Source organism: Alligator mississippiensis, chromosome 5, assembly GCF_030867095.1.
Source record: "Alligator mississippiensis isolate rAllMis1 chromosome 5, rAllMis1, whole genome shotgun sequence".
In the NCBI taxonomy this organism is placed as follows: domain Eukaryota; kingdom Metazoa; phylum Chordata; order Crocodylia; family Alligatoridae; genus Alligator; species Alligator mississippiensis.
This window is the reverse complement of record NC_081828.1, coordinates 174,050,316-174,077,140: the sequence shown is the minus strand read 5'-3', so window position 1 is coordinate 174,077,140 and position 26,825 is coordinate 174,050,316. Positions and strand designations below refer to the sequence as shown.

The following is a 26,825-nucleotide window of genomic DNA, read 5'->3' as shown; positions in this document are numbered from 1 at the left end:
CAGAAAGGCTGGATTAACAACCTTTCACTAGACTTCATTATCAGGATAAACCATAGGGCTCTTCCATGGAGCTTCCTATACCACCTGGCATGATTGAGGGCTGTGCCATAAGGCAGTGACTCCAGGGAAAGTGTTGTCAGATGAATCACGTTTTCTGGATTTTTACAGATGTTGTTAACTGAATGGAAAGAAGACACTTCATGGAAAATATGGACACCTGCTCCATAAATGGAGATTCAAAAAGAGTCTGGGTTGTGACTGTGGACATTGTCCAATTAGATCATTTAATGGTGATCTAAAATCAATCCATGCAGCTACCCCTGAAGCAGTCGAATGGCTATCAAACTGAGGTATTAATCTATGACGTTGTATGAATGTTGTAATCCTAAAATGTCATACGAAAGAGAGAGAGAATGGAAAGAAGAGATTTGTTCTTGGAATAGAAAAAGACAAGGCAGAGAGCATTCGGAACCTGAAGAGCCTTCCGGTTCACAGCCGGGGCTATGAAGAGTATATTCCTCTTCCTTTCTCCCTGCAGACTTCCTCTGCGGCCTTGGTTGTGGTGTGTGGCCGCGTAGGAAAAGGCCGGCCATTTCCTTAGCAGGCCTGTTTCCTTTCAAGAGATGAGCGAGAGTGAGAACATGACTGGACACACATCCTTTCCGAGGCAGCTTCCTCCAGGCGGCTTCCTCTTGCCCGTTGACCGTGCCTCGCCCTGCGGACACGGCTCAGAGCGGTCTAACGCCCTGCTCACGCTAGTTTAGGGACACGGGGGTTTCAGTGGATTAACCCCTGGCTCCCACCCTAGCCCCCCATTGCTGCCGGGGTCACACAGAAGAGCGGCTGCCTGGCTGCACCACTCCAGCCGGGGCGTGGAGGGGCTGAGGCGGGGATGGTGTGAAGGGAGGGCAATGTAGAGCTGGCCGAGCGCGCACACGCGGGCAAGGTAAATGCCCCGGGAGGCAGCAAGGTGGGGGTCAAACCGCTTGGTCTAAGCATCTTAGGAGCGATTATGCTGCTGGTTTAAAACCCCGCGGGCGCTGGGGCCAGGAGCGGGAGCGGCCGGGGGAAGGTGCCGAAGGCAGCTGGCTGCGGAGGGAGTTGCCACTTGAGGGGCCCGGGACAGCTCGGCGGAGCACAGTAAGTCCTGCCTCCGGGGCGCGGGGCGGGGAGGGGGCACCGGGACCCGCCGGCCCCCCTCGGGTAACGCTGTCCCCCGCCCGCCCGCAGCGGGAAGATGCCCGTGATCAACATCGAGGATCTGACCGAGAAGGACAAGCTGAAGATGGAAGTGGAGCAGCTCAAGAAAGAAGTGACGTTGCAGAGAGAAGCGGTGAGCGAGCGCGAGGCAGGCAGCGCCCGCCGGGCTCCGCCGACCGGGAGGCGGCTGGCAGCCCCGAGCAGCGCCGCGGCGGGGGGCGCCCCGGGCGGGAGCGGGAGCGGGCGCGGGCGCGGCCCCGGCCCCGGCCCCGCGCAGGGTTTGCAGTCGGGGCAGGGGCCGGGGACAAGCCCCCTGGGGCCGGAGAGCCAGGCCGGGCGGCGGGGGGAGACGCCTGTCCCGCGGCCAGGAAAGGGGACCAAGCGCTCACTGGGGCTGCGCAGAGCCGAGCCGGCGGTGCGGGGAGCGGGAGCTGCAAAGGGCCGAGCTCTGGGCGCGGAGCGGGCGGGCCACCAGCCCTCGGGGCAAGGCGGCGGAAGTGGCAGCGCCGGCGGCACCCGGGAGCTCCGCACTGCGCGGGAAGAGATAAAGGGTGTTGGAGGGAAGCCCTTGTTGGGCGCTAAGAGGCTTAGTTGGCTCCTAGACGCCAGCTCCTGCCATTGGTCTCAGCAGCTGTCGAGGCTGGTTACTTACAGCAGAGCTGTGCGGGCCGGCCCTGGCCTCCCAGAATCGGCCTCCTGGCTACAGCACTGGACTGCCACCTCCAGGGTCACCCAGTCCAGCACAGACGCAGGATTTGTCCTGCCTAAAACAAGAGATCTTGATTCTGCTCCTTGCCTCTGCTATTACATACTAGAGCTAGATGACTTTAGGCACGCCCTTTCTCCTCCTCTGCCTCAGTTTCCCCCTGCGTGCAGCTGAGATAAGTCCTTTGTGAAGGACTGAGTTGTGTGAGCTGGAGCTCACTTCATCAGACGCAAGGTGCAAATCTACCTTGCCTTCTCAGGCTAACAAAGTTAACCACTTCTCTCTGCCTATACGTGAAGGACGCTCAGCACAGAGGCTTTGGACCTGCTTCTCTCATTATAGATAAGAATCCCATCAATTTGAGTGGAAAGAGGACTGAGCCTTACATTTAAAATGTTGAGTTGTATTTAGGTCTTGACCCTGTATTCACTTAAGCACCCATGAGATGTAAATGGGATTAATCATGTGACTAAAGTTACATAGGTGCTTAGTCTGCAGGTCCAGGAATTTAGCTCAGGAAATATTGAGGCCAGGGATGCATGTTAGCTTATACAAAAGATCTTGTGATGTAATTAGCTCGATTACTGTTGGTATTATTACAGCTACACCCAATGGACCCAGTAGGGTTTAGGCCCTATGTAAGCACCAAAAACATCTCATCCCCACTTCAAAAATACTGAAGCAACTAAAATATATTTCTTAGGATGCACAGGAATGATTAATTTAGCAAGAAAAGAGATTAAATTAAAATGCACTTTTATTATAACTTAAGTCCATGGTCTTAAGCATGGTTTGAGGTCAAAGGCTTTTAGGGGACTGTATATTTGGGGGTCCTGCATGATGTCAGAACTGGTAGGTTACTATTGCACTCAATTTTTCTTTTCTCACTCTTTCATTTTATTATTTTTGTTACTGACATTTATCCTTAACAATATCACACATTTTTTCATACAAGTTTTATGCATGCATATAATCTATATCCCACGTGCCTTTCAAAAGCAAAAAAAAAGTGCTTATTTAAGTCTACTTGACTTAAATGGAATATAAAATTCCCTCCTCTATAGTATTGTGACATAACCTAGTGATGAAATTTCCTATTGAGTAATCCTCATTGGGGGGGAAAATGTAGAGATTCATACCAAAGTATAACAGAATCTTCATCTTTTGGACTGAAATAAAATAGGGTCCTTATTCAGAGCAAAAACTTACTCAGACACTTGATTTTGATTTCTATTTGTCCCACTTGAAATCAATGTGTCTGCTAATGGTGGGAAAGATAGGCATGCGTGTTAAGACTTGTAGCCCAAGTTGCTATGTTCAGTGAGATAGTCATAACTTATGAGAAATTAGATCTTATTCTAATTAGAGGTTCTTTCTTATGGCCTAAGGTTTAACTGTTCATAGTCTATAGTCCATTAGAGCCTCTCTTAAGTGTTTCACATCCTTTGGTTCTGTTGTCATGATGGTATCCCAAGGAGCTGAGTAAGTAATGGAAAGGTAGATCCCCTAATCTAGTGCAAGACAAAGAACACCCAGTATGTCAAGTTCTCCCCTTTCCAGAACCTGTCAGTCTGTCAAAGCTTCTTTCTGCTGACTCTGGGTAACTATCACTCTGCAGGCATTCAGGGGTATGTGGGACTGAGATGGGGAGGAGGCGGGAAACATCTGTTCTATGTAGCACTACATACCAGTGGAAAATTGCCGCTGGTACAGACCCAGACACTGGCATGGGTGAACTGGGTGGCCGCCTGGGGCCCAGACAGAAAGGGAGCCCAAAAATTGGATAAAAAATAAAATTGAGGGGAATAAAAGTCTTAGTATTGTGCATATACAGGACTGGCAATGTTATCATTTGAGAACAAATGATTTAAAGACATCAATACCACAGATGTGATAAAGGCTCTTGCAACAAAAAAATCATTGTCTCTGGCGAAGTGGGGCTCGATACTAAAAGTTTGCCCCGGGGCTGCCACAAGCCTAGGTACGGCACTGCAATTGTATGTAGTGTTATGTGGCCAAGGGAAAGAGGAGAACAATGGAAACCGAAGCATGGGGGATCCACAAAATCTGAGTTGTCCATGGATCTTCAAGTTCTATTAGCTTGCAAATGGCATCCTTGGCCTCAAACCATCACCCCCAGGCCCCTTCCATGTTAGATAATATGGACATAATACATTTCTCCAGTTTTTTTTCCTTTATTGTGGCTTTCTCAATGGGAAGGGAGTTAATCACCCCATGTTAACAGATAACATATTACTTTGCTATGAATTTTTCATGCAAAATATTCATTCATAACACAACTGGAATATCACTGAGGACAAGGTCAATGTGCTTTTCATAATTTATCAGATGTTTTACTAACTGCTGTTTGTGCTAACCTTTGGTAACCTGGGGAAATGGGAATGTGTTTCCACATCCATTTTTTTTTTTTTCATTCAACATGCCTGCTTGTTATTGTAGCACTATACTATGATAATTTTTGTTATGACAAGATTATTAAACGACTTGTTTTGGAAAAAACATGTGAAATGATACTGACTTTGGAAACATATAAAATGGGTTCAAATTTCACTGATTCTGCAAAACTTGTCCACAAGTTCCACTGAGCTCAAGGGGAGTTTTTTATGATCCTAATCTAATTAAATTAGGATTTTTTTATTTTGATTTTGAAATTAGTGGAGGATTTGTCTCTGCAGCAACTGCAATTCTAAGCCTTATGTAATCTTATTAAAGACAGAGGTAGTCATACAGGAGTGTAATTGCTACTGAGTAATAAAAGCCCTAGATACATTTTTGAGTTGCATATTTTTTTAAACAAGTACAATTTAGCTAAAATTCCAGTGATACCTGATTGAAGGGGCATAACTTCAGGGACTTTAAAGAGGTCTGATTATCAGGGGGGGGGTAATTGTCCGAGCACCTTCCCTCCCACTATACCTCCAAGCCCTTGAAGAGTCCCAGCTATGCCACATCAGCAGGAAGGCTCTAGAGCTGGGAGAATGTGACACTAGGTGTTCTTTCTAAATATCTAACTTCTAAAAAGTGTCTCAAGTTTGGTACCCAAAATATGAGGCCTCATTAGCCATTTTTTTAAATGATAGACTGTCTTCATGAGGTACACAGACTTGAGAAAGACACATCCTACATTTTTGGCTGGGTTGGAAGCAAAACTGAACCTATCTTACAGCATAGAGTCAGATAAAACAAACTTGATTTTAAAAATCGTTTCAGTTTTAATAAGTTTGGAGGTTATTCCAACTATTTTTTTAAACTTAAAGACTAATTCTCCAGCTATTTTGTGCCTGACATGGAGCATTTTCATGATCAGATCCTTTTTCTATAAGAGATACAGAATACTATTAAGTAAATGGTTGTCTTCTTATTTTAATGGGGAATACAACTGCCACTTATAAAGCCGAATCATCTTTATTCTTTTCTTTAAGGTGTCCAAATGTTCTGAAGAGATCAAGAATTACATTGAAGAAAGATCTGGCGAAGATCCTTTGGTTAAGGGTATTCCTGAAGATAAGAATCCCTTTAAGGAGAAAGGAGGCTGTGTCATTGCATAAAATCCCTCCTGCAACTGGAACGTGCAGTATTATCCCTTAGTGAATGACTAGCTGTCCTCGGTTCCATCCGTCCTTGGATTTTTCTAAGAAAAAAAAAGAAAAAACACTTATAGAAGGAGGCTCTTGTTACTCATTCTGTAGGACACAGCTATATCTCACTACTTGATATGGCTTTGTCTGCTGAAGATCTTCCCTTGGAGGGGCCGGATCCTGAACGTTGTTCTAAAGGACATTCCCTTCTAGTGTCTGCTTAGCATGACAGGTCTCGGCCGTTGTGTATACTGAGTAGTTTCAATAAAAAACAACTTCTGCCTGGAAAGCCAAGCTTTTAACTTATTCCACACACACGCAGACACACAAACACACATGCACTGTGTTACCAGGTTACATGAACATGTACATGCAATGCGTTATCAGATTACACATGATGTGCGATCAGATTACATACATGATGTGTGATGTACACATAAGATGTATGATTAGGTTACATGCGCACACACAACATGTGATATTGCATACACCATACACACACACTATGAGTGATCAGGTCACACACGCACACGATGCATGATCAGATGACACATGCACAGAAGATGCGTGATTAGGTTACACACATGATCAGATTACACACACACACGTGTGATCTGGTTGTGCACACACACAATGCGTGATGTTACACACCATACCTGCACTATGTGTGATCAGGTTGCACACATACAAACACATGATGCATGATCAGATTCCACACACACACACAATGCTTAATGTTACCATACTCACAGTGTGTGATCACGTTACACACACAAACACACCATGCATGATCAGATTACACACACGCACAATGTGTGATCAGGTGGTGCACTCACACACAATGCGTGATGTTACACACACCATACACACACACACACAATGCGTGCTCAGGTCACACATACACACACCATGTGTGCTCAGGTCACACGCGCGCACACGGGCGCGCGACACGTGCTCAAGTCAGCGCCCGCCCGCGGGGGGAGGTGGTGCCGCTTTCCTGCCCCCGCCCGTGGGCCGGGCCTGGCGCCAGCGCGGGGCAGCGGCTGGGTTGATCCCGCAGCAGCCATGGCCCTGTGGCGCTCCGGGCTGCTGGCGCGCGGAGGATGGCGGCGGCGGCGGTGGTCGCTGCGCGGCCCGGCCCGGCCCCTGGGCGGGGGCAGCGGCCGCTCGGCGGCGGGGGAGGGGGCCGCGGACCACCCCGTGTACACGCAGGAGCACCGCGCCCTGAGGGCCTCGCTCAGAAAGGTACCGGCCCGCCCGGGGGCCCTGCCGCTAGCGGCCCCGGCCCCGGGGCAGCCCAGTGCGGGACCCCGGGGCGGGCTCTGCCCTGCGGGCGCCTGGCGGCCTGGTCACAACACGCAGCCTCCCCGCCTGCGGGGTGCAAGGTTCATGTCGACCCCGGGGGGGTTGGAAACAGCCGGGGCACAGGCCAGAGGCGCGGGGACAGGGGCTGGAGCTGCCCCAGCCTGCAGGCACCCGCGGCTGGGCCTGGGACAGCCTCGAAACGCCCTGCTCAGTGCAGCCAACCTATTTGGCCTAAGACTTGGTGGGATGTCAGCTAGAGGAGGTTTGGCCTCTGGAGTTATCCTACGTTTAATAATCAATAGTCAATGGTAGTAATAGCCATGTAATAAAATCTTAAAAATGCAGGTTAGTATTTACACCCCAAACCCTGATAAGAACGGGCACGCGCTGGCGGAGCAACAGGGAGCACACTTTGATTCCTGCACAGATGATTCCCAGGCCATGTCTGCAGCTTCAGTTATGTGAAGGGGAGAGGGAGTAGAAGAAACAAACAAGCAAAACATAAAAACAATAAAAACATCCTTCTTTCCACCCAAGTGAAACTCTTTTATCATAGCTGTTCCCTCTTAACAGAGCAATTCTCTTACCTTCATTTGAAAATGAAGGGCAAAAGTCTTACTTCAGCTGCACTGTCAAAAAGCTCTTCATTTATGCTGATTTTACTAAGTGCAGAGATTAGCCCACATTTGTAATGCAGCTGTGGGCCAGACTGGAAACAGTGAAGGCAGTGACCTTGGTTATAGTGGCTGGATATTTAAACAGATATTTGATATTTCTAAACAGAAATGTCGAATGGTGGCATTTTGGAGAGAGTAATAATTTGTGGGAGTTTTCACTGGCCAAATTGAATGAAATGTTCAAATCAAACATAGTGGGAAAGGAACAAAAATGTTTTTTAAAACCCTTTTTTATCTTCATATTTTTTATATTATAACGGGCATTTTTGTATTATTATTATCATTATCATGTATATGCATGATCTTTTTCACAATTCTTTATCTCCTCAAAAACTAGATTTATAGATTTGGTTCTGATTTGCTCTTGGTGTAGCTCCAGGAAAGTCAGTGGAGTTGCATCAGATACAGTTTGTTTCTAGATCTTTGTAACAAGGCAAAGGTCTGTTTTCTTTTCACCATGTACTTGAAACTCTTAGTTGTAATGTTTCATTAACTGAATATTTTTTTTTAAATTGCTGTCCCACAAATTATTACTCTCTTGTAAATGCCGTCATTTGACATTTCTGTTTAGAACGAAATGTTCATCTACTATAACCAAATGCGCTGCATTCATTGCCTCCAATCTGTCCAACAGTTGCATTACAAATTTGGGCTAATCTCTTAGCCCAAATGCTAAGAGATGCTCTTAGTAAAATCAGCGTAAATTAAGAGTACTTGATAGCGCAATTGAAGAAAGAGTTTTGTCCTTTCCTTTCTAATTAGTCTGAGAAAATTGCTATGATAAAAGGGAGCTGCTACTGCTAGAAGGGTTATTTGAGGAACTGGCAAAACCAATTTATGATTTTTCTGAAAAGATCCTGGATTTAAAAGCTAATAAAATTATAACATGGTCATACTAATGTTTTTCTGCTACCTAAACTATATACATTAAAAATAATGTTGTTTAGAATATTGCTAATGTAACATGGTTGCTGATCTTTGTGCTTGTAGTGTGCATTGGCAAGAACTGCTTTTCATGGAGAGTATGCTATAGGTAAAAAAAAAAAAAAAAAAAAGGTGATTCTCCCCAAAGTTCATTTTAGGTAGCTCAAATTCTGATCAAATTCTATTTCTTTGCTGTCATAGGTAATAAGTGCTAATTCACAACTGATGTAATAAGAACAGATACCTGTCATTTTCCCAATTAATTCAATAATATTTTTTGTGTGACATTACTTTGGAAATCATAGATTAGAATAGCCCCTTTTTCATCTGGGAGCACTGACAATCCTAGCTAGAATTTGCATAGAAAATAATCATGAAGATCCAGAAGATTTTAACGCATTTTTAGAATTTGATAATGGTTAGGATCTATTATTATCTATCTTTGCCACAATCAGTGTGTATATGTTTTCGTGTGTGTGTTTAGAAAACAAAAGTACATTTCACACTAAACAGGTAGAATGATTGTTTTTGATCTTTTTGAAATATGCATAATTCATGTAGAATACATCAGGGAAAAGACAAAGCAATAGTATTTTGGTCTGATTTGTGGGAATAGGACCATACTCTGAATTCTTGATAAAGAAGATATTCTTACAGAGTTCAATGAAAATAATGAATGTATAAGAAATATAGAATACAGCTGCTTAGGTGGATTATATATGACTATGAGGTCCATCAAGACAGGTAAAGGGAGAAATTTCTGTTAAAATAAAATTTTATATATAAATACAGATTGAGAACACGATATAATTGTGGTACCTGTGTGCTCAGTACATTACCAACTATGTGGTTCATCACAGCCTCTTAATAGTTTAACCACCTTTTCTGCACAGCACAGCTGTCAAAAGGCTCATTATATTATAGGGGTACGCTAATAAAGATTTTCTTGGCCAATACCAATAGCTGATTATTAATCAGCCATATAAGCCGATACCGATCCTATAGCCAATTTATAGGAATGAAGCCAGGCAGCTTGGAGAACAGAATTCTGCTGGTAAGTCTGTGGTGGGGAAGGGGCGTGGGGGAGGGAAGAGGAATGGGGGGGAAGGTTGAGGCCCCCCAGTGAGGGAGGAAGTGGGGCAGGGGCAGGTGCTGCTCATCCAGGGCAGTGAATGGGACCCTGGGGCTGGGAGCAGGATGGAGCTGTGCCCCCCCCAGAGAGTGTGGGGGGGGAGGAGGGAAGGCAGCTTCTTACCACTTTGCGCACCATTAGGGGAGGCATCAGAGGCATGTGTCCCCCTGGATTTGTGCATGGGGCAGAGATGGGCTTTCCACTGTGGGTTCAGGGCCAGGGGTAGTGCCAGCCACTTTCTGGTGTGGGGCTGGGCTTGGAGCGGGCTCAGCTCTGTGGGGTGGGTGGCAGTGGCAGTGATTGGAGGGGTGACTATGTGGGGGCTAAGGTGAATTTTGGCCCCCAAAGCCCACCCCCAGTGTTGCCTCTGCTCGGGCACTCCACTCTGCTGCCTTTCCCTTGGGAGCCCCGCACTGGCCATGTATCCCCTGCCCACCCTGCAGTGCAGGGCTCCTCAGGAAAAGGCAGCAGACCAGGGAGCCCCCAAGTAGGGGCAGTGTTAGGGGGGATTTGGTGTCTGTAGTCACCCCAAAATTCACCTTAGCCCCCCCCATAGCTACCCCTTCCAGCACCACTGCTGCTGCCCCCCTGCACAGCTGAGCCTGCCCTGAGCCCAGCCCCCCCCCCCACCAGGAAGAGGCTAGCTCTGCCCTGGCCCTGAGCCCACAGTGGGCAACCTGCCTCTGCATCGTGCACAAATCAGGGGGACACATGCACCCCATGCCTCTCCTGGGGCTTTGCGCAGAGGCGGGGAGCTGCCCACCCCTTCCCACACCCCCTGGATGAGTTGCCTGTGGCTCCGTCCCACTCCTGACCATGGGGTCCCATTCACTGCCTTGGCTGGACAGCGCCTGGCCCTTGTTCTGCCCTGCTCCCTCCCTCACCATGGGGCCTCGATCTGCCCTCCTCTGCCCATTCCCTCCCCCGTGCCCCTTCACCCCTACAGACTTACTAGCAGGACGCTGTTCTCCAAGCTTCTGGGCTGCATTCCTGGCGACCTGCATGGTGGCTGCGTGCATGCACGCTGCATTTATTAGTGACATTATTGGCTAGAGCAGCCAACAAACCCCCCCCGATAGCCAATAATGTTAATTTTCCTTTTATCCATGCCAATCTGATATGTGACCAATATATCTGTTATATATTATACACCTCTGTTTTATAACATAGTTTTGCCATCAAAAGTGAAGTGCTGCTGGTAAAATTATGAAGGTGATTTACTTACACTGATTTACTTTGGTAGAACCCTTTCTCTCTGCCAGCAGAGTAAAACCACCTCTCTGATCACCACCTAGTAGGGCACAGATGGAAAAAGTCAACATGCTTGTGCCTTCTGTCAGGTACTTCTGTCCCTCTAGTATCTGTCTTTGCCAGAAGCTGTGTGGATGCACTGATGTTCTAGCAGTGGCTGCTTTCAGTTGCCAGATGCTTCTTAGTGTAGAGAAAGCCTAAATTAAGAGATGATGGGCGGGAACACAATACTAGCGATGGAACTTAGGCACGCTTACTTTACGAAGTGTGTATGTAAAAAAATCCATACTCTGATTTCCTTGACTGGGGAGTGTTTCATACCACTTGGGATTTTGTACATTAGTGGATGAGTTAAATCACCCAAATTCCTTTTAATAATTAGTTCACTGTGAGAAAGACCATTAGGTTCCCTTGGAACTGTGCATGGTTCATGTAGTTTGTGTTCCTTTCATTTTAATGTTAGTTTTCCTACGTGTTCCTCCTAAACAGGATGTACCATTGTCTCATTATTTGAAAGACTGCTTAATGAATGGCGGTATTCACAAGGAATGCTAGGCCTCTTGCTTCTGAACTTTACATAGATATGTCATCTTTGTGTATTTTCTGCCGTGCCTTGATTTCTTTTCACATAAGGAAGTTATTTCCATGCTTTGGTTAATGTTTTTACTCTCAAGAAAACTACCATTTACTTGGACTGAACTCTGAGACTCTGCTAAAGCCAGAATACTTGGCTGGGTATAGAAGAGGTCACTAGAAACTAGGGATGTAAATATTGTTTAAAAAATATTTGTTTAACCTAGAGGTGCACTGATACATTGGTCCCATATCTGATTGGCACCAATATAAGGAAAATTGACTGTATTAGTAATCGGCTTTTTTGGCTGATGTGGCCAGTAATGTGGCCTATAAATGCCCCGTGCATGCACAGCCACAGTGCAGCGCACAGGCGTCCAGAAGCGCATCCTGGCAGCATGGAGAGCAGCCGGGTCTGACTGGTAAGTCTGTTGTGAGGAAAGGGACTTAGGGCGAGGAGCAGATTGAGATCCCAGTGGTGAGGGAGGGGCTGGGGCTGGGGCGGTGGCAGGGGCAGGGGCAGGTGCTACACAACCAGGGCATAGTCGGGGACAGAGCCACAAGTGGCTCATCCAAGGGGGGCTGCTCCTGCCACTGTGTGCACCCCAGGAGGGCATGGGGGGCATGTGCCCCCAGATTTTAGTGTGGGGTGAGGCCAGAGTGGTGCTAGCTTCCTCCTGGCTGGCAGCTGGGCTAGGGCTGCACTTGGGGCGGGTGGTGGTGGTACTGGGAGAGGGCTATGGCAAATTTTGGGATGGCTGCAGTCCCCCCCATAGTCCCCTCCCAGCGCTGCCCCAGTGGCAGCCCGCTATCACTCTGTGCACAGATCTGGGGGCACATGCCCCCCATGCCCTCTTGGCATGCATGTAGTGGCAGGAGTTACCCCCCTCTGTGCCCCCTGACTAGCTGGTTGTAGCTCTGTCCTGTGCAGTGCCTGCCCCGACCCCAGCTCCGCTTCTTCTCTCACCATAGGGGCCTTGATCTGCCCTCCCCATGCCCTTCCCTTCCCTCTCGCCCCTTCCCCCACAACAGACTTACCAGCCAGATGCCACTTTCTATGCTGCCTGGCTATATATTGTAATTGGATCGGTATTGGCCAATATGGCTCATTAAAAATCTGCCATCAGTATTGGCCCAAAAATCACCTCTAATTATATCAGTTAAAAGATTAACCAAAACACAGCAGCTGCTGCTGGGAGCTGCTCTGGCTCCTGGATTCATTTAACCTGGATGGAGGAGAGGAGGAAGCAAGCCCAGCAGGGCAACACAGGCTATGTGTAGCCCTGCCCTGGGAAGGAGGGAGCACCTGTGAAGGAGCTTAATTGCTTAATCAATGAGTCATAGGCTGTAGGTGTTAGTCCCTCTCTCCCTTCCATCCTTCTCCCTCCTGCCTGTCCTCTGCCTTTTGATTCCTGCTAGGGCACTGTGGGGCTTCCCATCCCCTCTTCCATGCCAGATTGTCCACCTGCAGCCAAAGGATAACCAGTAAGCTAACTGGTTATCATTGCACTTATCATTTAAACAGTTAATCATTTAACCTTTCACATCTAGTAGGTAGTAGAAACAGCAGGTAAAGAATTATCTTTCCCTACGTGGAAAGCAGAATAGCAGAGTAGTGTATCTATAAAGATTTTCCTTAGTGTATCTATAAAGATACAAATCCCTTTCCCAGCATGTTCTTCTCCCTCTCACAGTGGTTCATTGAGGCTGCAGAACTCTTGCATTTTCTTTTCATGTGCCATGAACCTATGCCATTTCTATTACATTAATTTTTTTCTGTAGCAATAGGAATGTGCATGGGGAACAGCATTTGTCTTTTAGAAAATAGAAGATATTGCCAGCAATTTATTCTTTGCACTCTATAATTTAGATTTAAACAAATTAAATATTTGAATAGTGAGGTGAAGGGTTGTCCAGTGGCTGAGGCAGTAGCCTGGACTGGGGAGTTCTGGTTCAAGTTCTTGTTTTGTGTGAGAGGGGAAGAGAGAGCCCCCTCTGACTTGCCCCATGCCCCACCTTCCCTGACTCATCCCGTTACTGCAGAGGAAGTGATGGGCAATAGCTGCGGCAAAGCACTGAGACAGCAGGCTCAGGCACAGCAGTTCTGGAGCTGTCTGAGCCTGCAAATCAGCAGTGAAAGGGGGCATGGCCAGACAGAGGCATTAGCTGTTCAAAAGGCAGCTGGGAACACAGCTGGGGCATGCTCAGGAAGGAGAGAGAATGCTGATAGGGAGACGCTGGGGGATGCCGGTGGGGTAAAGGCCTGGAAAGAAAGAGCAAAAAATGGTGAGCTGGAACCTGGTGGATATAAAAATTCCAAAAATGATGGCTGAGGATGACCCAGAGGCATTCCTAGAAAGCTTTGAGAGGGCCACAATGGCAGCTGGCTTGGACAAATCCAGGTGAGCAGTGAAGACAGGGGTGTTGTTGGTAGAACCAGCCCAAGCAGCCTACTGAGCCTTGTTGCACCTCGAGGCCCAGGATTATGACTGCGTAAAAGACCAGTTTTTATCCTGCCTGGACATAACCCCCGAGTGGTACTGCCAGATGTTCCAAGAGTAGAAGAAGGAGGAGCAGAAGTCCCCCTGGGTACTCCTACAGAAATTAGTGGATCTCCTGGATAGATAGATCCAGCTGGCTCTAGCATCCTGGGAGGAGATTATGGACGCCTTCCTGTTGGAGCAGTTCCTGGCAGACTTGGAAGAGAACACTCAAAGGCAGGTGTGCCACCATCTCTCCAAAACATCAAGGGATGCCCTGCGGTTGGCAGAAGACTTTGATTGTGCCTAGAATAAGGTACCTTTAATTGCACACCCTCTTCAGGGGCAACCTGCTTCTGGTGCGGGAAGAGAGGCTGCTTTGTGCAGGAGTGCATGATTAAGCCATGGCTCTTTGCCTCAGAGACAGATGAGTGAAGGGATATTAAAGGTAACCGTCCCGTGCTGTAGGAGATGTTGTTTGTTGAAATGATGGACTGCAGCCTGGGTAGCACATCTGAAGCTCTACAGCGGGACAAACCCACCATGATGTGGAATAGTTTTGCGCCACGTGCCTCGAATGCCAATGGGTTAGTCTTAGGAAACCCACTAAGATGCCACTGCAGACCACGCTGGTCATCGCATATCCCTTCGCAAAGGTCATGTTAGACATCATGGGCCCTTCCCCCAAGATCATTGCGGGGGGCACCAATTTGTACCGGTGCTAAAAGATTATGTGACGAGGTACCCCAAGGCCATCACGTTAAGATCAGCGACAGGCAGGCAAGTAGTGGAGGAGCTCTTGAGGTGGGTCTCCTGGGTTGGATTGCTCTGGCAAATTGTCACGGACCAGGGCACAAACTTTATGTTGACCGTGTGCCCGCCTCTGCTCCAAGAGGCGTTCCCGGGCTGCCTTTGCGCGAGCAGCTAACCGGGTCTGCCCTGCTCCCATGGGAGGGTTCCCAGAGGGTGCTCCAGGGGATGGTGGCAGCTCCTCAGAACTCATCAGCCGCGGTCCCAACGGGACCCTCAGCAGAGGGATCCCACTTTCCCTGGCCTCCAGTGCCAACGCCTTTGGCGGGCACTCACAGGGCTCCAGCCTCCCCTACACCCCGGCCAACGCCACCTAGGATCGTGGGTTCTTCAGCCTCTTATCACTGGCCTGAGGACTACGCGTCCCGAGGCCCCATTGCCCCTGTGGGCTCCCTCGCTGGTGTCCCTGCCGGCTCTTCCTCCAGATTCCTCGCCGGCGTCCCTGCCGGCTCTTCTTCCGGCTCCCTTGCCGGCGTCCCTGCCGGCTCTTCCTCCAGCTCCCTCGCCGGCGTCCCTGCTGGCTCTTCCTCCGGCTCCCTTGCCGGCGTCCCTGCCGGCTCCTCCTCAGGCTCCCTCGCCGGCGGTTCCCGTCCCTGCTTCCTTACTGGCTCCGGCGCGGGCTACGCAGCTGAGATCCCCGCAGCTGCGGCTCTCCTCGTCCTCGCTGCTCCCAGTGCTGCTGCAGTTTACCCTGCCTAAAGCAGAGACGCCCTGCGGGTGCCTGCTTCCGGCCTTGGGCTTCCCTCCGGCTCTTGCGTCCTCCTGCCCTCGACTCCTGCAAAGGGTAAGTAGGTGCTTCCCCTGGTTTTGGGCCGGGGTTTCCCTCTAGCTCCGGCGTCCCTGGGACAGACCGTTATGAAGGGGTTGTGCCAGATGCTATGCATAAACCACCTACGTCCATCAATATATCATCCCCAAACTAATAAATTGATGGAGTTTTCAACAGGACCCTTAAAGCCATGCCTCAGTGGTGCATGCAGCAAGACCCACAGTGGTGGGATTTATTGATTTCCCCCCTTGTTATTTGCAGTAAGGGAAGCACCCCAAGCCTCACTGGGCTATGACCCATTTGAACTAGTTTATGGGCATACCCCACAAGACTTGTTGGATGTTGTGCAGGAAGGATGGGAAAGACCAGAGAGTGAGGGGGCCACTACATCCCAGTGTGTGCAAATGCTGAGAGGTAGGTTGCAGAAAGCTAACCGGGTGGATGGAAATAACTAGAGAGAGACACAGAAGAGGCAAAAACAGCAATATGATAAGAACACAGGAGAATGATAGTTCCAGGTGGGACAGAGCTGCCCAGCTCCACGAGTAAGTTCCTGACCTGCTGGCAGGGGCCTTTCCAGATTGTCTGCTGGTTGGCCCAGTTGACTACGAGGTACTGCATCTCAGACATAGGCGAGAAAAACAGATATACCATGCCAATCTGTTAAAGTTATGATGAGAGTCAGAGGAACTGCTGGCTATGTGACTACTGGAGAAGGAAGAGTTGGGGAGGGTGTTAGAGGAGCCAACAGGGAGCTTGGAAATCAGGGAGGAAGTCCCCATATGCCAAGACCTTACTGCTGAGCACTGGAAGCAACTGGTGAGGCTAGTTCAGGACTTTGCCAATGTATTCAGTGAGATACGCGGTAAAGCCCAAGATGCAGTACATAAGATTGTGACGACTGAAGGGGCTATAGTAAGAGAGATGGTGATGGATACCCTACCATCAGTATCCAATGGCAAAGGAAGAGATGAAGAAAATGCTGTTACAAGGGATTATCAAGGAGTCCTGGAGCCCCTGGCGTAGCCCAATAGTGATGGTCCCGAAGGCTGATGGAACTTTGTGGCTATGTATCAACTTTCGCAAACTTAACACCATCACACAATTCGACGCGTTCCCTATGCCACAAGTAGGGGAATTACTGGAGAGGATAGGGCAAGCCCAATGCATCTCAACTTTTGACCTAGCCTAGGGGTATTGGCAAATACCTTTGCGCCTGGAGGACAGAGCCAAAACAGTGTTTGGGACCCCTTGGAGACTATACGAATTCTGTATGATGCCACTCGGTGTCAATGGGGCAGCAACAACCTTCCAGAGGTTGATGGATTGGGTATTGGCCCTACACCACCAGTACACCACTGCCTATATCAATGATATTGTGGTATACACTTAAACGGGACTAACATGTGCGAGTGGTCCAGGTGGTGTTGCAAGATTTGAGGTAGGCGGGCCTGATGGCCCATCGCAAGAATTGCATGCTGGTGCAATCGGAAACCAAGTATCTGGGGTTTCTGGTAGGACAAGGCCGGATTAAACCCTTGGCCCATAAGGTGGCCATTATAAAGAAGTATGAGATTCTGCAGACTAAAAAGCAGATGCTGGCATTTCTGGGCTTAGCAAATTACTAGAGGTGATTCATTCCCCACTTCACAGGACTCATGGTTCCCCACACAAACGCAATCAGAGGCAAAGGAAGTGGAGTCATTAGACTGGGGGAGGAGCAGAAAAAAGCCTTTGAAGAATTCAAATGAGCCCTGTGCCAAGAGGTGGTGTTAAGGACTACGGATTTTGCAATGCCATTTGTCCTACAAGTTGATGCATTGGGTCAACCACTTGGGGAAGTTCTGTCCCAGAAAATTGAGGGAGCAGAAAGACCAGTGGCTTACTCCAACAAGAAGCTCAATGAGCAGGAAAAGAGATATGCCACAATTGAGAGAGAATGTTTGGCTTTGAAATGTGGGGGGTACAGTATTTTTGTTATTATTTGCTTAGCTTAGAGTTCATGTTTATAACGGACCATGCCCCTTTGAAACAGCTCAAGTTGGCCAAAACAGACAATGCGTGCATCACACACTGGGCCTTACAGCCATTTCAGTTCACAATAGAATAAAAACCAGGGAAAAGCAATATAGTAGCTGACTTTCTGTCTCGTTGCCATTCAAGGAAGGCACCAGAGATCAGGAACACTTGGGGGAGACATCACCACCAGCAGGTAGGTAATAAGAGAAGGTTGCCTAGTGGCGTCTTGGGGTGGGGGGAAATATGTGAGACGGGAAGAGAGAACCCCCCCCCCCAACTTGCTTCATGCCCCCCCCCCCCCCGACTTGCCCCATTATTCACCGCAGGGGAAGTGATGGACAGTAGCTATGGCAGGGCACTGAGATGGCAGGCTCAGGCATGGCAGTTTCAGAGCTGCCTGAGCCTTCAAATCAGCAGTGAAAGGGGGTGTGGCCAGATGGAGGCATGGACCATTCAAAAGGCAGCTGGGAACATAGCTGGCGCATGCCCAGGAAGGAGACAGCACACTGATGGGGAAATGCCGGGAGATGCCACCGGAAGAAGCCCGGGGAGTGCCACAGTGCATGGCATTGGGGAGGCAGTGGCATGTCCAGGAGATGCTCTGGGAGGAGGGTCTGGCCAGGCCACTGGGTGCGGCAAAGAAACTCTAGTAACACGCTACAGAGCCTCAGAAGGAGGCAGAAGTCCCACAGTGGAATGTGGTAAGAGAGGTGTGCAGCATGGGGGCCTAGTGGAGCGGGCCAAGTGCTGCAGCAGCACAGAACCCACTGGGGACCCACGAAGAGGGGCAGATGCCAGGGGTCACACCGGATGGCGAGAGAGGCAATGGCACAGGGCTGCAGGGCTGTGCCAGCCTGAGGCCGATCCAGGAGGGAGAGCTATGTGGAGTAGCCAAAGCCAATGTTGAGGGCAGTGCCAAGAGTGGACTGGATAACCCAGCCTCAGGTCAGATGGGGCTGAGGTGGGAATGGGTGGGTACCCAGAGGAGGGCCCAACAAGACAATTGCCAGGGGCGCAGCAAGGAGCCACTGAGGCCAGCAGGCAAACCTTGGACGGGAGGAGAAAAGTCCTAGCTGGGACCTGTGGGACCTGGGAGACGAGACCCAGGGCCCAGTCAGTGGATGCTGATTATTTTCTGTTCCATTGTCATTATCCTTTAGTTCATTTTCTGTCACCGTCAGCATTATCCTTGAGTTCTGGTTACCTAAAGAGTGAGGTGAGTATTGTTGCAAAGGCCTGAGTCCATGGTCAAAGGATGGCCTGTGAGGAATTTACGGCAACGAGGTTGGCACCCTCAAGAAGTGGGATGCTGCAGGTGAGAAGACATCACCTATAAATGAGATCTCCAGAGATCAAGGGTCTTCTTGGCTGTGGATGTGGTGAGGGTGGAGTAAAGGGGAGGTTGGAGCCCCATGATGGAACCAAGGTATGAGATTTCACAAACCACCTGCTGGGAACTGTCTCCCAAGAGAAACATCAAAGGTGTGGCAGGTGAGCAGGAGCAGCAATTGGATCACGTAGGTGGTGCCATATCAGGATCCCACCCTGACATCACTGGGGGGGCAAGGCACCAGTGAAGAAGGGGCCTAAGCCCTACAATACCTACCAGCAACATTCTGCTATGGACTTTTTATGTAATCCAGGATCTTTGAGCCATAGCACCTTATTTGTAAAATGGAGATAATAATGTTTTCCTGCTTCTTAGGGGCATTATGAAGATACCTGTATTAGAGGTTGTGAGGGTCCAGATAAATACTTAGGATTAATATATTGCACACAAGGTTCCATTAAAGATATTAAACAACTCATATGTGTTTTAGATCATTTCTACAGCATATGCAGAATTTCTATACTTGAGGATGTGGAAATGTTTCACAAGGTTTTACCTTAGATCTGTTTTTACACTGATGTAAAATTAAAGTAGTACAAACTTGTGTGGGATCATACTTTTTATATTGTAAAAGTTGCTTATTTTGATTTACCTTAAATCTGTTCTCAGTTAATTTAAGATAAACTGAATAAGCCTTGCTTAAACTGAAGTATGTGCGTCCACACACGACTTTTAACCAGTTCAAAATCATAACTTTTATGTTAAATTTGGGTAATTTGTTGCTCTAGGTAAGCCCTAATGCAGCAAGGGGAGAAGTTGGAGAAATAATGAATTGGATTCCCTTAGTGAGAAACCTTCATGTTTTGTTTCCATTTACTTTATTTTTGTAACCTGTTTAGCTTTATATTTTAAATGGACTATAATTTTCCAATTGTTTTGAGCAGGATGAGGAAGAGAGTCGTATAATTCCAGGGAGCTGTTTTTAGCAGGGGTATTGAAATTGTCATGAGAGTAGTTTCCTTTATAATTTTTTTGGTTACCACCCTTCCTCTTGGAAATCTGAAACTTTTTTTCCTCCGAGTTGAATAAATCTTATGATGCAGTAGTATCCTGCAGCTTGTTGCAGTAGAGAGTGATTAAATTAATATGTACTATGCACAGATTTGATCTGCTTCATGTAAATTCACATTTTTCCTTTTTTTTTTTCTTTATTTATTTTATGGGAGGGAGGAGAAGGAAAGGATCTTGCACATGAGCCTGTGAGTTTCTGAGATTCTCCTTACTTGTTGGGCCAGATTCTCCTGTAGTGTAAAACTTCAGGAGCTTTCAGTTTATACCACTTGAGGATTTAATCTATTTACTTATCCCACACCTTTGCTGTTACACCATAATGGGAATTCTGGAGTAAATGAGACTGAAGATTAAACATTTTTGGTTTATGTTCCTAGAGCTAACCTATCAATTATTGATGACCAATTTTTATTTGTGATTCTTTATTTAGTACAGTTAGGACCCTGTGTATTCTGCAGCACACTGGACCTAAATTTGGCACAAAGAAACATTCTGTATTCAGCTGCCTACCAATTGAATTTTGTATCAAATGACATTTCTCCAGTGTGAGATATAAGGGATTTAATGGAGTTTTCAGCAAAGTAAAAATGAAAGGATACAATCTTTGGAGTTTGAGACTCTTCTGTAAATATAGAAGTGAGACTACTATTCCAATGAAACAAGTTTGTTTAGAGTTGGTGATTTTTAAGTTTTATGTTACACCGCCTAGGACAACAACAGACCCCCACACCAGGGGGACGAGTTAGACCTAGAATTCTTGAGAAAGCTCTCAGAGGTGGTGCGTTCAAAGGACCTGGTTGTCATGGGTAACTTAAACTTCCCAGACATCTGCTGGGTGGAACAGGCAGCTAGGTCTGCCCATTAACTTAAGTTTCTAACCTGCTTACAGGACCATCACCTGTAGGAGGTAAATGTTGCCACTAGGGGAAATGCCTTACTAGACTTGGTGCTGGCCACAGGGGATAGCTTGGTGGGGGATCTGCAGGTACAAGGTAGCCTAGGGGATAGTGACCACCTATTGATAGGGTTCACTGTCTGGCGAAAGGTGGGGAAGATAACTAGTAGGGCGGAAGTGCTAGACTTCAGGAAGGCCAACTTCAACAAACTCAGGAGATTAGTTAGGGAGGGACTGACGGGTGAATGCATCAGAGATGGAAGTCCAGAAAGGGCAGGCATTTCTCAAGGGATTGATCCTGCAGGCACAGAAAGGGACCGTCCCAGTACACATAAAGCAAAGAAACCCTTTTGGTTGAGCAGGGAAATCCAGGAGAGCCTGGAGGGGAAAAGAGAGGCCTACAGGCTGTGGAGGCAGGGGGCAGACACCAAGGAGAAGTATACCTGCTTGGCTTGAGCTTGCAGGAAAGCAGTAAGGATAGCCAAAGGGAAAATGGAGCTTAGGCTGGCAGCAACAGTTAAGGATAACAAAAAGTCATTCTTTAAATACATAGGAAGCAAAGAAAGCACAGGATAACATAGGACCCCTTTAAGATGGACTAGGACAACTGGTAACAGGATGGCCAAAGTGGAGCTCCTAAATGATTTCTTTGCATCTGTGTTCCTGGACACAAATATAAGCATGCATCCCAATGGGACTTTAGGTAAGTGCAAGATAGATACTAACCCACCAACTGTTAGCTCTGACCTAGTAAAGGGGCACCTGGAGGGGTTGGATGTATTCAAGTCAACAGGCCCTGGTGATCTTCATCTTAGGGTACTTAGGGAATTAGCTGGAGTCATAGCGACTTCTGTTAGTCATAGCGACAACTGTTTGAGCACTCATGGTGCTCTGGACAGGTCGTGGAGGACTGGAAAAGGGCCAATGTAGTCCCTATTTTCAAGAAGGGGAGGAAGGAGGAACTGGGTAACTATAGGCCGGTTAGCCTCACCTCTATCCTTGGCAAGACCTTTGAGAAAATTGTTAAGGATCACATTTGTGGGGACCAGTGGATAAAATAATGCAAAGGGGCAACTAGCATGGGTTCATAGCGGGAAGATCCTGCCTGACTAACCTGGTTTCTTTTTACAACTGGGTCACAAAATGCTTAGATGAAGGAATAGAGATAGATGTTATTTACTTGGATTTTTAAAAAGGCCCTTGACACAGTGTCGCACCCAGTTCTTATAAATAAACAGTTGCAGTGTAGATTATTACACAGTGCAGTGGGTAGAAATTTGGTTTATGGGATGCACCCAGAGAGTGGTGGTGGATGAGTAGTGTACCCGCCTCCGTTCGATTAGGAGCTCGCGCGTCGCCTTAGCCCGGGCTCGGGATCTTGTGCCCCCGAGCTTCGTTGGTACGCCTCAGGGTTTACCCCGGCTGGTATTAAGGGGGACCCCAGAACTCGCCTGCCACGACTTTGATGACTCTCTCAGTGGGGGGGTCTTCCCTTGGGGTATCCCCTGGTGCCGGCACGCCTCTTCGCAGGTACTCTCGGGGCTCCGTCCTCCTCTACACCCCGGCCATACGCCATCTCAGGTCTTCCTGTCCTGGCCTCTCACCCGTCCTCGTCTCGTCCTCTCTCTCGGCTCGGGCACCCTAGCCCCTACAGGCTGTCTTCGGGCCGGGTATGCCTCACCCAGTTGGAGGGTGCTGCCCTGATCCCTCCTTCCTTGGGAGGCAGCCGTCTTCTCTGCCTCCCCCAATAGTCTCGGCCGCCGTTACCCACTCCGGCAGCTCCGCAATACCGGCTACAGCTGGCCCCGCTCTCAGGGTAGCTGCTACGCCTCACGCTGCCTCGGGTGTTGGGTTCCCCGCTGGCTGCTGCCCCGCCTCTGGGGGTGACTTCTCCCTCTGTCTCTTCCCTTCTGGGTTCTCCGCTGCGCTGCTCGCAGCCTGCTCCGCAACACCGGCTACAGCTGGCCCCGCTCTCGGGGTAGCTGCTATGCCTCCCGCTGCCTCGGGTGGTGAGTTCCCCGCCGGCTGCTGCCCCGCCTCTGGGGCTGACTTCTCCCCCTGTCTCTGCCCCTCTGGGCTCTCCGCTGCGCTGCTTGCAGCCTGCTCCGCTTCTATCCGGCGGCGTCCCGCACTCCGCGGGTGGCGGCTGATCCCCTGCTCGCTGGAGCTCCGCGCTCCTGCTCTCTCCCTCCAGCCGCCCCGCTGCTTCGGCGGGGCCGCCTTTTGTTCCTCCCGGTCGGCGTGCCCCGCCCCCGCCGCTCAGCCGCAGCCGGATAAACGCCCGGCTGATGGCCCGCGCCGGCAGCGCCGGTGCGTGGAGTTTCTTCAGGTCTTCCAGCCCTGCGGGAGGTAAGCAGACCCCTTGGCTGCCGCGGGGGTCTCCCGGTGCCCCTGCTCCCCTGGGACAAGTAGGTTTCTGCCTGGAGAAATGTGGGCAGTGGAGTCCTCCAAGGCTCTGTCCTGGGACCAGTACTGTTTAATATCTTCATTAGTGACCTGGATGCGGGAGTAGAAAGCACCCTGCCCAAGTTTGCAGATGACACCAAACTGTGGGGGGAGGTAAACAAACTAGAGGGCAAGGAGCAAATCCAGGCCAATTTGGACAGGCTGGGGAAGTGGGCGGAACAGAATAGGGTGTAGTTTAACAAAGATAAGTGCCATGTGTTGCACCAAGGAAGGAAGAATCATCAACACTTCGATATCCTGGGAGGTACCACTCTAAGTAGCACAACTGTGGAAAGGGATCTCGGAGTTGTAGTTCACTCCAAAATGAACATGAGTCACCAGTGTGATGAGGTAATAAATAAAGCTAACCCACACTCTTTCTTGCATAAGTAGGTGCATCACAAACAGGTCTAGGGAGGTGATATTTCCCCTCTATGCAGCGTTGGTCAGGCTGCAGCTGGAGTTCTGCGCCCGGTTTTGGGCGCTTCACTTCAGGAGGGATGTAGATAACCTGGAAAGGGTTCAGAGGAGGGCCACTCATCTGGTTAAAGGCCTACACTAAAAACCCTACAAGGACTGATTGAGTAACCTGCATCTCTTCAGCTTCCTCAAGAGAAGGCTGAGAGGTGATCTTGTGGCCATCTACAAACTCAGCCAGGTGGAGGGGGGCAGCAGGAAATAGGGGATACGATGTTTACCAGGGTGCCCATCGGGGTAACTAGAAACAATGGCCACAGACTGAAGGAGAGCGCATGTACCAGATTCAGTAATGGCAACTTTACAAACAGGATCACTTTGCGTTTTGCTCAGTTTCAAAGTCTGTTGTACAAAATCAAGATAATTATTGCTATTTATTCCAAGCATTAGATTATTTTGTCTGTTATTCTCAATGGACCAAGTTTCCACCCATTTCAATAAGAATCTTCCATAAATAACTGATGGGAGAACTGAGCTTAAGCACTTAGACTGTGTCTGCTCTTTTCCCAGACCTTTATGCCTGAAAGCTTGTCTAGCATCTTTCCCAACTACAGCTGGTCCAGTAAAAGATATCATAAAAAAGCCTGACCTCAGATACATTTCCTGAACCATGGTGGCTATAGAAACACTCAAACTCTAAAAAGCTTACATTGTGGTTCAATTGTAACAATTATATTGCATGGCATCAGTCATACCCTTGACAAGACTGTATATATGTGTACTTCTGACAACTAAAAATTCTGATCTTAAAAATAGTGTAACTTGGGATTCAGCTAGATTTTTTTCCTGAGTATGTCATCAAATTTGAACATTATTTTGCTTGGGAATATGTGCTGATTTTTTTTCTTTTATTAGTGTATGCTTTTTTCCCCTTCTCTCTTATTTTCATCTTTCTATTCTCTTGGGCATTCTGTTCCAGAGGTTGGCCTTGTTATTACTTGGGGGAGACAGCAGTGTTTCTTTCCTAATGTTTCCTTCTGTGTGTCTTGATTTTCCTTAAATGCTGTCATCTCCTATTGTACTTGGTCCTTTCAGAAAGATGAAATTTTATAGATAGTCTAAGTTTACTTTTTTATAAAATTAAGCTAATGCAACACTGCTTTCCGAATGACTTGTTTTGTATCATACCCAAGCTGGTAGCAGTAAAAGAAAAATTAAGCATTTTTTTAACAAAATAAGTTATGTGGAATGAGTCTTGGTTACTAGAATTGATGAGCTCCGGCGTCATTATCAAGTCCATCCTTTAATGACTGAGCTTACTTCCTTTGAAAAAAATAAATACATTGTTTCTTTTGTGGATATTAAAAAAGTAAGTCAAGACAGGTCTATGTGCATGTGAAAAGATAAATATATGTATTCCTTTAAAAGGATCTACATTTAAAGTCTTTATGTTTGGAATTCTGGGCTCAATAAAAATAGATACTGTGATGTGTTATGTTCTCAGCCTGATGGCCCATACTGTACTGTGTAGTTTTCATTAGAACTGATGCATAGGATAGTTTTGTTGAGCTACTACGAGAATGAAGGGGTGACCTTAAGAAATCATAAAGGTTAGTAGTCAGTTCCTTCGTAATCCACCTCTAGATGAATTTCATCACCCTTTCCTATTTTAGCAGTAAATGGCCTGTTTCTTCCTGTGTTAATGTGCATGCTTTCTGTAAAAGTGGAGTTTTAGATACATGGCTTGATAGAAGGGAATAAGCCAACTATGTATTGAGGCTTTTCAACCCTCAGTTGAACTGGGTATTGAATAATGGGTGCAGAAAATTTTCGCATGAGAGAGAGGCATATCTATTTTGCCCAATTTTAATTGAAGTGTCTGAGGTTCTAAGGCTTGGTTCCTTTGTATGTGCATTCCATCAACATGTAGTGTTTGTCCTTTTTTATTTAAATGTGAGGAGGTTTTATTAAGATTGTTTTTTTAATAGTAGTTTCTCCTCTTATACAAAGAAGAATATATACATTATGGGTGTGTCCAGACCTGTGTGGACATTTGGTTCCCCAGGGACAAGTAGTGGCAGTGCACCTTGCCCCACCCCTACTTGTCCCTGGGGAATGCCCATGCCATGTGTGCTTTGGGGTAGGGGAGGCTGGGGCCAGCACTGGGCTGGCTGCAGCAGCCTTACCTGGGGTCCTAGGGGCTTCCTGGAGCTGCAGCAACAATGATTCTGTTGCACAGAGCCTGGCTAGCAGCAGAGCGCAGCTCCGGGAGGCCCGTCTCTGCTTTTCAGCAGTGTGTGCTGGCTGAATGTGCGTTGCTCCAGTTTTTTTTCCGTGGGTTCTTTTTTTAGCCCAGATGTGTTTGCAGTGCCACATACCACATGGCTGCGCTTGTCTGGATGCTCCCTATGGGTGCAACTACAGACAACAAAGTAGCATGGGTCCTGGTCCATGCCTGGGGATTTTTGCTGCTGCTATGTAAGTGATAAGAAGAACAAGCCTGTTAGGGCTAATTGTGTTCCTGTTCCATTTAAGGAGCTATGTTTGGTGCGGTGAGTGTTTTGCTTGAAGACCGAGGCTAGAAAAGATAAAGTTCTGATTCTGTTGCAGCTAATAGAAAATTTGCATTAGTTTCAATGTAAACAGATTATTTGCTTTTATCATTTTTGGGGGCCAAAGAAAAAAAAATGATTACAAAACAGCATTTTCATGGCTTTTTTTCTTATTTTCTCTCTTACGTATTTCAATCTAAAGACAAGCATAGGGAAACTTATATTTCCATCTTAACATTCCATCATTTGACTAACTGAAATCTTACAGAGGAGCTACAGAGTGAGAGCGGATTAGAAAAATGTACAGATGAGCAACAATGATTTAATTGGAAAGATTTCTGGAAATGCCATTATACAGTAAGGCGGTAAATTACAGGTAAAATTAAAAATACCCAGTGAATACAAGCTGGGTGTGTCAGGACCTAACATTGTAAAAGGAATAGATTAATCATGGATGGTGTGTTACTAGAAGTATCAGAAGTGAGTGCAAAAGGACTTCCACATTGAAATCCCGTAAGTTAAATGAAGTTAGTGGAAGTGGGCTTGAAGCCAGTCTTGCTACACAAGTGGATTTAACAACTGCACTTTTGAGGCTGCTTTGTTCTGTTAGCTCACTGTACTATGATGAAGCCAAAGTTTAATTTACCTTTGGGGCTTATAAAACTGTAAT

General features: G+C 47.7%; 2 protein-coding genes across 2 annotated transcripts in view; both read left to right on the top strand.

The window, feature by feature from the left end:
* The first annotated feature begins 671 nt into the window (after positions 1-671).
* On the top strand, positions 672-5,794 carry LOC102568360 (guanine nucleotide-binding protein G(I)/G(S)/G(O) subunit gamma-11). Its single transcript, XM_006258450.4, has 3 exons — positions 672-1,140; positions 1,231-1,333; positions 5,350-5,794. Exons 2-3 carry the CDS (start codon positions 1,238-1,240, stop codon positions 5,473-5,475), a joined length of 222 nt encoding a protein of 73 aa, XP_006258512.1. The 5' UTR covers positions 672-1,140; positions 1,231-1,237; the 3' UTR covers positions 5,476-5,794.
* A 761-nt stretch (positions 5,795-6,555) lies between these two features.
* LOC102570455 (probable acyl-CoA dehydrogenase 6) overlaps positions 6,556-26,825 on the top strand; it is a 180,138-nt gene continuing 159,868 nt past the window's right edge. The window contains exon 1 of the mRNA XM_019497759.2: positions 6,556-6,750. Within this exon, the coding sequence (XP_019353304.2) occupies positions 6,571-6,750 (180 nt within the window). The 5' untranslated portion in view covers positions 6,556-6,570. The remainder of the gene's footprint in view (positions 6,751-26,825) is intronic.

What these genes read in the sequence shown, in the direction of transcription:
- LOC102568360 (XM_006258450.4), top strand. Translation starts at nt 1,238, where the DNA reads ATGCCCGTGATCAACATCGAGGATCTGACCGAGAAGGACAAGCTGAAG. An exon ending in TGACGTTGCAGAGAGAAGCG is followed by an intron (nt 1,334 to 5,349) that starts GTGAGCGAGCGC and finishes CTTTTCTTTAAG; the next exon opens with GTGTCCAAATGTTCTGAAGA.